Genomic DNA, 13131 nt, shown 5'->3' with positions numbered 1-13131 from the left:
TTCACTCTCTAGAACTAAATCTTGAGATAAGTGCTTTAAAGCTAGGATGGAGAATTTGTGAATTTTCTATAGGAGCGATGGGTTTCTGGAAGAATTCTTGCATGTTCAAGTCTTCTAATTCAGACATACAGGTCTTGGCATGGTTTAGTTAGTACATATTGATAAGTCATATAGGTCATGACAAAAACCATGGGAGTTGTACTTTTACTCAAGAGTTGTGATCTTTAGGAAGGGTCACTACAGCAAGCAATCAAGTTCTGGAGCTGATGTATCAGATCATCTTCCTAGCAGAAATGCTCTTATCTTTTTTCAGAAGCTCCTCAGAATGCTGATATTAAGCATTTTATTCATTCTTGTTGCTGAGAGGAAGCTGCTGAAGAGTCCCAGCTGCAGTCTGGGAACAGTTCTGGTGGAAGCTTCTGAGTTGTGTGAATAACTGCTTTTCTTTGTCTGCAGCAGCAAGCAGCAAAACAGGCAACTGCAGAAGGACATTGTAGGAGACTTTACTGGCATTTTTTGTCTTCTGAGTGGAAAGATGCCCAAGTTACTCTGAATCAGTTCAGAGGAGACCTGATCCAGATCTGCTTGATGTTATATTTGGGGGGAAAGCTGCTTTTCTTTACATCGTACCTGCAGCACCGTTTATTTTATTCATAGTAAGATTATTCAGTAGGGCTTTTTTGGTTGGTTGGTTAGTTTTGGGGTTGTTCTGTTGTTGTTGTTAGCTTTTTTTTTTCTTTTTCTCTTTTTTTTTTTTTTTTTTTTTTGCAAACCCAAAACAGGAAGCTTGACTTAGGCAAAAAAACAGCCAACAGCCATACAGCAGATATCTATAGAGGTATAAAAGATATCTATATAAAGTTGTTCATCCATCAATGTCTGGTTTTGCAATAGGGAAGGACTAAGGAAATTCTGTAGCTGTAGGAACTACAAGAATTTTGTTTGGGTTACCTCATAATGGTGTCCAACTCAAGACTGAATGTGAAAAATGAGGACTGATAAACAGGATTAACAGTATAATCACTATTATGTAATCCCTGATTATTTTTTTTTAGGTAAGATGCATCATGTCCTTCCTGTTCAGTGACATTAGTAAATTTGGAAACATAATTGGTTTATGTTAGTGTCCTACAATACAGCCATTTTCAGGTGACCTAAATTCCACCTAGTTCTCCATGCTTGGAATTTATTAGCTAGTTCTAGACTGTGTTTCTTCCTGTTGAACTGCTTGCACATATGGCTTGTCATCAAGGTAGACTAAATGACATGAGTTTGTCCAGGGTTCTTAAGCCCTTGCAGTAATTCCTGATACAGCTTGAGAACTAATGGGAGCTTTAAAACTACATAAATACATTATTTGATAATAAAGTTGTGTAATAATTCTGAAACCAGACTTTTTAATGCTTTACACCATAATCATCCATTTTTTCATTTGATATTTTGAAATACATATTGTTAAAACTGGGTTGATTTTTAAAATGTGCAAAAATACTATGCTTTATAGGCTGAAGCCAGAAACACTTGAAGATGACCTTGATAAATATGCTGCCAGTGCCATGAAAATGAAGAATGAAAAGGTTGATCTCAAAGAATTTTCAGCCTACTTGGAATTTCCAGTTTCTCAGACATTAGAAAGTATGTTTGCACTTTTTGATGAGGTAAGAAACATTAAGTTTTAGAATTTTACTGCTTTTGGTAAACTCCACTTTAGCCTACTTCTGTTTCAATTGAATTCACTGAGGTCTGATTTCCATGAAATTTTCTTACTGCACTTCCCTTTCAACAAGGTAAGAGCACCTATCATCAGCTAAAAGCATTCCTTCAGCTAGAACTTAGAAGGAGTATCAGCTGGACAAAAACTATCTCTTTTCTAGATGCAAAATATGAAGAGGAAGAAAGGTAGGGTTGGGCTAGACCTCTACTGCTGCTCATAGCAGATGAATGCAGTGTCTGTTAGCTGATATTTCGTTTACCTTGTAAATAAATTACTTGTTCTTCTATGAGTCTGAAACCTGAGGGATCTTGGCAAGTGAGCCAGTTTTTCATTCCTCTGGCAATCAGTCAGAATGGGGAAATGATGATTATCTTTGTGTGGATGAGGTGCTGTCTGGACCAGGAGGTGGATATGTCCACAGTGTTCTCTCTTGGAGCAGATGTCATGTATTCAGGGCTTAAATTAGGGTATGTTGTCCTCTGGTTCTCTGGTTTTTATTTCAGCCCAGTGATTCAGATGGAAAAATCCTAAATATGCAAGTGAGGGGTGACAGTAGTACTGCTGTCTTTCAAGAATATTTAAACTGTGACTTTTGACTGAGACTGTGAAAAGAATCTGCAGAGCTTTCACCCCAGTTCTTGTCCTCATGTGATTTCATTTCAGTGAGACTGTTTTTTTGGTCATGGTGGATGTAACAATCTTTCTGAGTATTCTGCATTTTTAGCAACTGTTAGTTATTTATGAAACTTCTCAGACAAACTGCACTATTTTGATGAAAGGTTTTTCTTCACAGAATGAAAATGGTGTAATTGACATTCGGGAATTTGTCATTGCTCTGTCAGTTGTCTGTAAGCCATCCAAAACTCTGGAAACAATTCAGCTGGCATTTCAGGTAAGCTGCATTTTCTTGGTCTATGTAGTTTACTTATTTTTAGAAATTACTAATACCGGCATTAGACTCAATAGATGTTTCCAAATTTCCTTTTGATACTTGATTACATTTTAAAACAGTATTAATGGAAAGTTAGATTGAGTTCTTGTTAACGGGAATACATTGCAAGTGTAAGTTGTGTAAAATTATGAACGCATGCTGTTTGAAATTCTCTGTAAAACTCTGGCAGAATCCTTTTTAGCAAATTAAGTTTCAAACTTCAAGTCCATTGTACAGATTCCTCTAAACAAACAGTCTGTTGAGTAGTACTTACTAGTCTTAGAATGTTTCAATCAAATCTAATTTTTCAAGTTAATAAATATTTTTTTAATTTCCTACATGTTAATAGAGATTTTACTATCTCCTTTTTTCTTCTTTTTAAAATTTTCTTCCCTCTTAGTCTTACCACGTATGTGTGGTGGTCCTGCAGTCTTTGTCCAGACTTGATGCTTCCCAGAAGTGCTCCTGATCTTGCTCTAGCCTCAGTGGTTTGTTGTGGCATCACCATAGATTGTTAATGCAAGCTTTTTGGGAAAGTGACAGCAGCCATGCTTAACCAATGGGTTTCTGACACCTTGATTTATTACTTTTCAATTAATTTCTTTAATATTACTGTTTCAACATGCAAACTCTGCTGCATCCTGCATCATCTTTTCCCTTTGCCTTGAATTCACATGGTCTTCAGTGTTACTGAAACTGAGAAGTGCTAAGTCTTGATGCTGTCTTCACTATTGAATACATGGAGCTCAGAGCATTCAGTTGCATGGTGCTACATTGCAACCTTATTTTCTGTGTAGTTATATTCGGGTTCTTCAGCATGGTGACTTTAGATAAGTGCTGCTGAAGAAATGAGGCTCCTGTCCTGTGAATGCTTAGTGTCACATGTATCATTCTTAGCCTTCAGCCAGAATCTAATAAATTTGGCAAAGGAGGATGGAGCAAAAATATTTATTTCCTACAAATGTTGTGGGAAATCTGCCTTTAGTAGCTGCTGTTGTTTATTGCTGCTTCTGAGGGAAAAGCAGAAAGAAAAGTCTCTGTCCTGACTCAGTCCATTTCAGCTATAAAATGGCATAGAAAAATAGATGCTGTTTGGTCAGCTCTGTATCTTCATACTAAAATGAACAAATTTGAAGTAAATGTAAAGGGGGCTTTGTGGAAATATTTTTTTTTATTTAGCTGTAATGCTTGATAACATGCAAGATAATTTTATCATTTGAGAGGAAAAAAAGCTCAGATTGGATGGTTATTTTCTTTCTGGAAGCACTTGAAGTTAATTAAACTCTGTCTTTGGAAAATTTCTGTTCTTCGTTATCTGCTTCACTCCCTGACTCATAATACATAATTTTGAGTCACTTTGTTAATTACAAAATATAAAGTTAGCTGTAAAACTGCAGAGAAGCTTTATGCATGTATTAAGAAGGGGAAGTACTCAGCAAGGGGAAGCAGGTATGGCTCATTTTATCCTGCTAGTGACGATTGGAAGGGTTAAGAAAAGTGTCAAGCTGAGGAAATTTTGCTTCTTCTGGGATTAAAAAATAAGGAAAGAGAACCTTTTTTAATCCTTTTCTACCTCCTGTCCTGACTTCACCTACAATAAGATATTAATACATCTTACCTGGAGCCATTGAAAGACCTCGTTAATTCACGAGTGTATGACTCTGAGCAGGTGCTGTCCTCTGCCATGTGCTACTTCTTTCAGGAAAAGTGCAACATTTCATATAGCTACAAGTTTTCAAAGTTAGTGTTTAGTGTATGACTGAAGAACTTGAAAAATAGTATCATTATGTGGAGTTGTTACAAAACTGGGGGTAGTGGGAGATACACCTGAGGGCTGTGCTGCCATTCAATGGCACCTCCATAGGCTGGAGGGTTTGATGAGGAGAAACCCGATGAGGTTCAGCAAGGGCCAGTGCAGGGTCCTGCATCTGGGGAGGAAAACCCCAAGTCCCAGCAGAGTCTGGGCTGTGACCCACTGGAGAGCAGCTCTGCAGAGAAGGACCTGGGGGCCTTGCTGGATGGCAAGCTGGCCGTGAGCCAGCAGAGCCCTTGTGGCCAGGAGGGCCAGTGGGATCCTGGGGTGCTTTGGGAAGAGTGTGGCCAGCAGGTCAAGGGAGGTGATCCTGTCCCTCTGCTTGGCTCCAGTGAGGCACATCTGGAATGCTGTGTCCAGCTCTGGGCTCCTCAGCACAAGTCAAGGAGGTAATGGAGAGGGTCCAGCAGAGGCCACAAAGATGATTTGGGATCTGGAGCATCTCTCTCATGAGGAGAGACTGAGGGAGCTGGGGATTTAGTTTGGACAAGAGAAGACTGAGAGGGGATCTCGTTAGTACATATAAATATCTCGAAGGTGGGTGTCAGAACAATGGTGCCAAAGTCTTTTCAGTGGTGCCCAGTGACAGAATGAGGAGCAGTGGCCATAAACTAAATAACAAGAAGTTCCACCTCAAGATGAAGAAGAACTTATTTATGTTGAGGGTGGCAGAGCCCTGGCACAGGCTGCCCAGGGAGGTTGTGAGTCTCCCTTTCTAGAGACATTCCAAACACACCTGGATGCACTCTGGTGTACCCTGCTCTAGGTGACCCTGCCTTTGCAGGAGGTTTGGACTAAGAGCAGCACTCCAGTGTAAGTGCTACACTTTCCCTTCCAAACTGCTAAATAAAGGTAAATCTCGTCAATATTGTTTTTATACTGGCCTCCCAATATTACCTGCACTACTTGTTCTGTGAAAATGTAGCAGGTTTTATTAAAGAAATGTCTTGGTCTTTGCCCTATTCCTGTGAAACAGTGTGCATGTTAGGTGCCAGGGGGGCAAAAGGCAAGATTCTTGATTTGAGCATATGTTTTCTTCCATGGAATTTCAATATTTTTATTCCCCTTTTGGAGAGGCAACCCCCTAAGGTGTGCTGTCTTGTGGCAATTGCTTCTGCCTGTGTGAAAAATAGATACTTATGCCTGTTTTGTTCAATCTCATCAGTTTCCACCTTGTCAATGATATAGAGAAATTAAAAGGAAGTTTCCTAAATGGCACTTTTTACATGGTTTGATATTTTCAGTGTTGTCATGCTTGAAAAGGAGAGAGAAATATTTCAAAACCTCATTTCTCTCACCTCACATTGTACAGGCAAATTGAGTTATTTTAAGAAAGCTTAATGAAGCTGTATTTGGTACTGATGTTTTGAAGTATTCAGGTCCATTTCTCAGGGTAAAACACTGTACGTATGCAAAAATGGAATGAGACTATGAGCAATTATTCATAATTATCAATCTTTCAGTAGTAAAGCTAACTCTTTCTGAGGTAGCTCTTTAGGATGTAAGAGTATGCAAATGATTGTTTTCTAGAATAAATGCTTGTAGAAAATTGTATGCTCATCACTGGTGTATGGGGTAGGAGTCTCCTGATTAGTACCATTTAAATACAGACATTTAATGCAAGCTTGCTCTTGGATTTTGGTCAAAGGAATCTTGAGTTTTACACCTGAGCAAGTGGAAATGGTATCTGATTTAGGCTGACCTAAATATATCTCCCAATACTACAGACTATGTAGCTCAATGGGCTGAATATTGTTCTCAGTTATATGTTTGCAAAACATGTTAGTGTTTGACAGTCTTGTTGCTGAGTATCACGGTGATTCCAGTGGTTAGACATGTAAACACAGAACTTTTTTCTGATAATAGCAAGCTTTACTTTCTAAGCATACACATGTGAACTGATGATATTTTTTACCCAGACTAATCTGGAATCCTTGATACATCACATCAGTCTGAAGTGACTAGAATTTCTAATACCAACTTTTTGTTTTGCTTTGCTTCAGTGTAGTGCTGTTTATAGGAGCTGGCATTCAGCTTTGCAATGATTTATCTTGCTGTCTTGATTCATAGCTGTACCAGTCAGAAGGCGGAACTGTAACAGAAGAGGATTTAGCACATATCCTGAAGACTGCCATGGGTGTGTCACAAATTGATGTTACACATCTTTTTAGAGCTGTAGATGAAGAGGAAAAAGGAAAGATTACATATGGTAAGCATTCTAACGGCATCTGAACTGTCACAAAATGTCCAAGTTGCTTGCACTCATATTGACAAACAAAGCAATCACATTTTTATTAAACTCTACCTTTTTTAGTTGGCTTGGTGGCTTCAGTACTGACAACAGCACTGCAAATAAAGTAAATTTACATTTTAAAATATGAGTTTCATCTTTGGTATCAAATGCCATGTTTGTGTGTTTTCAGTTTTCCCCTCCTTATCAAGTCACATAATATGAGGATTAGCTCCTTCAAAGTATTCTGTTCTATGACTTCCATGTATGTGAATGTGTATTTTTAAAGAAACATGCCTTAGCTCTGTCTTGTTGTTTTGTGTCTTGTGTCTGAGAGCAGGAAATGAGGTGGTTAACCAGGCTGCCTATTCTATAGTCTGCACTGTAGGTGGAATGGAGGCGAGAAAATTGCATTTGAAAAATTGAGACCTGGGTGAATAGATTGTGCTGGGAGTCAGAGTATTTACATGCTACTTCAGATTATTTATGTTTTATTCAGTAAGGTTCTACATTTAGTTGTATCATTTGAGTATGAACTGAGTTGTTGATAGCCAACATATTAGGTATCTCCAGTAGATGTGCTTATGACATACCCTGTTCTAATTGTTTTCCCTCAGGATAATCAGTATGTACTTAATTGGTAAAAATCTTACAGAACAATACATTAGCGTTAGTAAATCATAGTTTCTACATTAGTAATTCCTCTGTTTCAAGCATACAATATGTATGTAAAGCTTCGAATACACAAATATTTTAGAGTTACTGAAATCAGTATCAGGACAGTATTGCCACTGTCCTTTCCTTTTTGTCTGACTACTGTCTTCTCTCCTTGATTCCTGCTGTACTATCCCTTTCCTTTCTGTGCCTCTCTGTGACATCCCCAGCATTTCCACATCCATCCTGCCCATTGCCTTTTTCCTGCTTATCACTGTTGCTCCTTGTCTTCCAACTCATAATGTGCAGTGACTCAGCTCTTCCCTCCACCTCCCAATCACCAGCTTCAAAAATACCAGCACAAATCTTAAGCTGGTAAGTGCAGCAGAATTTTAATTTTGGCACATTTCATTGTTTGAGGATAGCTAAATTTATAGTCATGTACAAGTGAACTCAGACCCCAGGTCATGTGAGTTGCCAAAGAATTAATGTTTTGATATTAATCTGTAATTGTTGCATTTCATATGCACTTTTTCCCTAAGTGGTCATCATATGTTCCCATTACAAGAAAATCTGGACCACCAAGCCACAGCAGTGACCACTGGAGTGCTTGGCCCTCATTTTCACTATTTTATATCTTACAGTCAAGAATAGTCTTTTGTGGTGGAACACAAAGCAGATAGCAGGATGATGTTTACATAATTTCTTTGAAACTTTCCTTAGGGATTTTTCTGAGAGAAGTGCTCATTTTATAATAGAAACCTGTCATTTTGACATATCTGAAAGTTTAATAGTGGGAGTAAATGTCCAAGTTACTAGATTACAGAATTAGAAGTTGCAAATAAATTTTTGGTATTGCATTTCTGTCTTGAGAATTCCTGCTATAAATATTCAACCTCTTGCCTTTCTTGAGAATATGTGGAACCTCACACATGCTCAATTTGTTGCACTTACTTACTAGAAAGGAGAGGTGAAAAAACTTGCAGACCACACAGTTCTGAGGATACTGTCCAGACAAGTTCTGAGAAATCAAAGCATTGTATCTGATGGAGCTAATGTTATTTTGGATACACACAGCAGAAGTCTACTGCCAATCTCCTTTCTTGGGTGTTGGAATTTAAAGCAGGAATATTAGGTTGAGCCTTACTTGTAAGAACAAAAGATAAAATACCTAAAGTATCAAACCTAAATTGCTGCATACACAGCAGAGTCCTTGAAGACACAGATCTCATCTCAAAGGTAAAGCTCAGGTTGCAAGTAAACAGAATAATCAAGAGCAAAATTGAGGTTGTGAATCTGAATTATTGGAAATCTGAATTTTTGTTGCATGGTTGAAAGCACTCTGGTTGCCAAAGATTTGTGTATCAGTTCTCTTGTACAGTGTGCAGGTGGCTTAGTTGTTCAGTTGCACTTTCATTGTGGTGCTTTTCCTTCTAGTCTAGCATAGACAGAGGCAAGATTTATCAGTCTTAAGACATGATTCTGGAGAGTTTGAATAAGTTCTCTAGGAGGGCATGTCAAATTGTAGGAAACCCTCCACCAGCTCTTGATAGACAATTCAGACTGTGAACATGTTCTGATGACTGCCTGGCTTGCTGTAACCAGAAAAAAGGGGAATTTGCCATATTTGGAGTATGTGTATGGATAAAGAATCAGGGAAGGAAAAATTATTTGCTTAAAATAATTATATATTAACCACAGGATTATAATGTTATTTAGCTTAGTGGAAACAAAAACTAGAGAAGATTAATGAGCACAGAGCTTCCAGGAGGAATATCAAGTGGTAGCAGGGTGTTTCAAGGGTAGGACAAAAACTTCTTGAAGTTCTTGTAGTACATGTGCAGACTTAATGCAAAGACATAGACACGAATCTTAACTCCACTTTGGGTTCTTTATTCGTCTCTTTGTTTTTAATGGAGGTTTATAGCAAAATCACCTTCTTTCCCCAAATTAATGACTGAGGTGACCTTTTCCTTCAGTCTAATGCTTCAGTTGCTTTCAGTTTGAACTCCAAGATGAAACCTGTGATTAGATGCTGGAATAGCTGGTTATTTCTACATGACCTTGTTTCACGTTTCTGATGAATAAGGCAAATGGGATTCCAAGCACTTTTCATTGCACTCTGCTGACTACAACTTCAATAAGTATTCCTTAATACTTTCAATACTTATTTCAGCAGGAGCCAAAATGTCAGCTTACTGAGATGTATCCAAAATGTCACTCTGTTCAATTTGGATTGCCCTTTCCTCATGAAGACTATAATTTATATGATCCATCAGCCTGTTGTATGTAGAGTTTTTCAACATAGATGGTACTGTTGGTTTTCATGACCTAAACTTCATCAACTTTTGTTGAAGTTACAGGTCCAGAATGCTCTAGATCCATATAGACTGTAGATAAAAGAATACCCACTTTTTTGTGAGTGGAAGGATAAAGTTATGTTTATTGCCTTCTCCTCACCTATCCCTTTACAACAGTTCAGAGGCAGGGTTGCCCTACAACTTCAGTGCCCCTGTGAGCCATGTGGCATTCCCTTGCTCCCTTGCCCTTTGCAGTATTGGAAAATCATGTCATCTCAAACAGTGGCAGAGAGGGAAAGCTGCAGTGTTTCCCTTCTTCCATACCAGCCCAGTTGTAGGAGGAACTGGGCTTCACTCCTTTGAAAGGCTTCTTTGGGTGTCATCTGCTCTGCACACCAGGGAATTCACATCATCATCTGATCATGAGCTCTTCTGGGATTGCACAGTGAATTGGAGTGGGAGGTGTGTGATACACTGTAGGTGACTGAATTAGTGAAAACATTCACATCCAGATTTTTCTAGTGTCAGTTTACATTATAAGAATAGTTTCTTGTTGCTTGGTTCCTGTGCAGTAGCTGTGTTCAGATCACGTCTGGATAAAGTCATGTAGGCAAATTGAGACAAAGTTTCAGTGTCTGATTCTCAACACAGAATGTTACTTGTTGATGTTAAAGATTCCCCACTCCACCAAGAACTAATCTGGCTTTTCTTATTATCGTGTTATTATCTAATATTAAATTCAGGAGCTCTTTCCTGTGTTATAAATTATCTCCTCAATATTATTCTCTAAAATATTTAGACTTGTAAAATGCTGAAATCTTGAAAGCAGAAGGCAGCAGTGACAGCTGCTGTTAGGTTGAAGCAAACTATGAGTGCAAAGCATTAAAGGGCGTGTTTGCAAAAGAGTTTTAAGAATTTAAGAAATGACTGCTCTTGATGTTCAGTGATCTTCAGCTGGAGGGCTTCTGTACTTCCCCAGTGAATAGTGAAATGCTATGTCAGGGCATGTGGTGCTCATCATGCATTTTAATGCAAATCTGAGTCTGTTTGCCCCTTCATACAGCTAAGCCTGAAGTGTTTTCAGAGAGCTTAGATAACTCTTTGCAGCATCTCAGCTCTGCAGATGTGATCAAGTTAGGCTGAAAGCTAAAACAAGCACTGGGGATAGCATTATGTTAACTGCTGCTATTTTCCTCCAAAGAAATCATGTGATTATGTATGTGTAAGTATTCAAATTTAGCATCCTTCTGTTTCAAAGAGCTGATTCTGTGCAACAACTATTTTTTTTAGATGACTTCTACACATTTGCTGTGTTGCACCCACACTTTGCAGAGGAATATCTCTATGCTGATCAGATGGGAGCTGAGAGTGGCTTGAAGACTTCATCTCTTTCTGCTCCTAATGGTATCTGTACTGACTTCAGCCCTGACAGCGCTGGAGATAGAAGGAGGCCCTTGCAGAAGAAACTGAATTAACACTACAACTGTTACCTTCCTCTCCTGGTGAGAGGGTTGTATTTTCTTGGGATTTTCATAAGTCACTCCAATTATACAGCAAATACCAGTTTTGTGTGTGAAAGTTCTACCTGAATACCATCCTTTGAATCATATGTGTTATGTTTAACAACATGTTCCAGGTTACTTTGGGAAAGGTGTTTTTTATTTTTTTGAAAGGTCTTTGAAAGGCAAAAATGTGAATGTGCTTCATTATTAATGTTCATATTTAAAAGGAAGCGGCACAACTTATTTATATTCCATTGGCTAGTTCCATGTACTGAGTGTCGCACAAACTGTGCATGTATAAAGAAAATGTAGCTACTATGGTGTAAAGTGCACTTTGGTGATTAGTGTTTTCCCTAGTTATGGGGATGTTTATTTGGGGCCAAACTTTGCTGTCCATATCTGAATAGTCAGTCTTGTTGATTTTGGTGGGAATTATTCTCCTGAGTAAGGCAAGCATACTTTGGCCCTTTGTTTTGGTTTCAGTGAACAGTTTGGAAACAGTAATACAAAAACTTGCTAAGGATTCCGTTTTTTATTTTTATTGCTGAATGACAAAATTGTTTCTCTTTCCATGGTAGAATGAAAAGGAGAGGCTCCTTATCCCTCACCCCAGCACTTTTCTACTGTAATCTTCCGGATGCAATTAAACATGAATTCTTTCCAAACTGACATGCCACATACTGTTTGAAAATACATAACTGAACTGTTTGTGCTTTTCTCTCATAACCAATCCAAATCACATCCACACAGCATTTTATGGGAGATGCATACAGAGCTATATTTGATTGAGATTTATCAGGAATCACAGGTGTCTTTTGTAGCAAGCCTATACAGATGACGTAGCATGGAATACATCAAGGAAACTTTGGTGTATCAGCACAAGTTGGAAAAGGTTGCAGTCACTTCAGAGACCAAGCCAGCAGCAAGTTGCAGAACATCCTGCAGAAGTGCTAGTTAAATCTTTATAGCAACATTACATATACTTCATAGAATGTATGTGAAGCTTAGAATAGTTTAGAACTGTTTAAAACAACCACCACACTTGTATTAGTAATACATATGTTTCCTTTTGTAAAGCCAGATGCCTTAACTGCTAGTGGAGGTCTCGGAGAAAAATCTAGATTATTGTAAAACCACAAAGCTTCATTGATTAGGAAATGTGACTGAAGGCTCAAGGAGTAAGAGGAGGGAAGACTCTGGCACAAAATAACTGTGATGGCAACTCTGCTTCCAAACAAAAAAATCTTTTAAGTCATTTCTGACCAGTTTTATAGGGTTTTGTGCATGGAAAACTATTGAGATTAGAGTCTTCCACGAAGGAATTTAAAACTAGATTTGAAATGGAAGAATTTTAGCAAAGGATGTCTGTTCGTACCAAATGCTTTTATAACTATTTTTTAAATAGCAGGTGTTTTAAAGCTCGTTAGGGTATTGGAATGTGTCCTTAGAAATCCTCAACTGTATGTGGCAGGTCTCCAAACTGGAACTGGCTTTAATAAAGAGGGTAAGAGGAAAAAAATTGAAGAAAATATGCTTTATGGGGGTATGTGGAGGTAATAATTAAATTTTTGATTTATCCAGGTAACAAAAGCCAAGCTCACAGGGCAGAAACAGACTCACTGGCAAGATTTGAATTAAAATTGATCATGAAAAATAGGAGAAATTGATTGGAAAAAAATAAGGTGTATGAGAAACTACATTTAAGTAGGAATAGTCAGCTGCACAGAGGAGGAGTATTACTGTGCTATATCTGGAGGCAAGGATGGCACAGAATATGTCAAACTTAGCACTGTTAACTCTTTGCTGCAGAAAAGATGCTCGTGATGGAGGGGTGCATCAGCATGTGGCCTGTGCAAATACCACCCTGAAGGAGGGTGGTATTTCTTTGTTACCAAGATGTGATAAGGTCTTACCTGAGGTACCTGTTCATATTGGGGCACCTGAGAGAGATGGGCTGTAAATTAATAAAGTCTGGAGGACAGAAAGT

At 38.3% G+C, this 13131-nt stretch overlaps 1 protein-coding gene across 1 annotated transcript in view; it reads left to right on the top strand.

Annotated features, from left to right (window-relative positions):
- Nucleotides 1-11813, top strand: part of LPCAT1 (lysophosphatidylcholine acyltransferase 1) — a 59042-nt gene extending 47229 nt beyond the window's left edge. Inside the window, exons 11-14 of the mRNA XM_058800016.1 lie at nucleotides 1505-1658; nucleotides 2508-2606; nucleotides 6529-6667; nucleotides 10933-11813. Coding sequence (XP_058655999.1) covers nucleotides 1505-1658; nucleotides 2508-2606; nucleotides 6529-6667; nucleotides 10933-11117 — 577 coding nt within the window. The 3' untranslated portion in view covers nucleotides 11118-11813. The remainder of the gene's footprint in view (nucleotides 1-1504; nucleotides 1659-2507; nucleotides 2607-6528; nucleotides 6668-10932) is intronic.
- Nucleotides 11814-13131: the final 1318 nt, after the last annotated feature.

The sequence above is a fragment of the Ammospiza caudacuta genome, chromosome 1 (genome assembly GCF_027887145.1).
Source record: "Ammospiza caudacuta isolate bAmmCau1 chromosome 1, bAmmCau1.pri, whole genome shotgun sequence".
Lineage (NCBI taxonomy): Eukaryota > Metazoa > Chordata > Aves > Passeriformes > Passerellidae > Ammospiza > Ammospiza caudacuta.
Note: the sequence above shows the minus strand (reverse complement) of the source record. Positions and strands in the feature narration are given on the sequence as shown.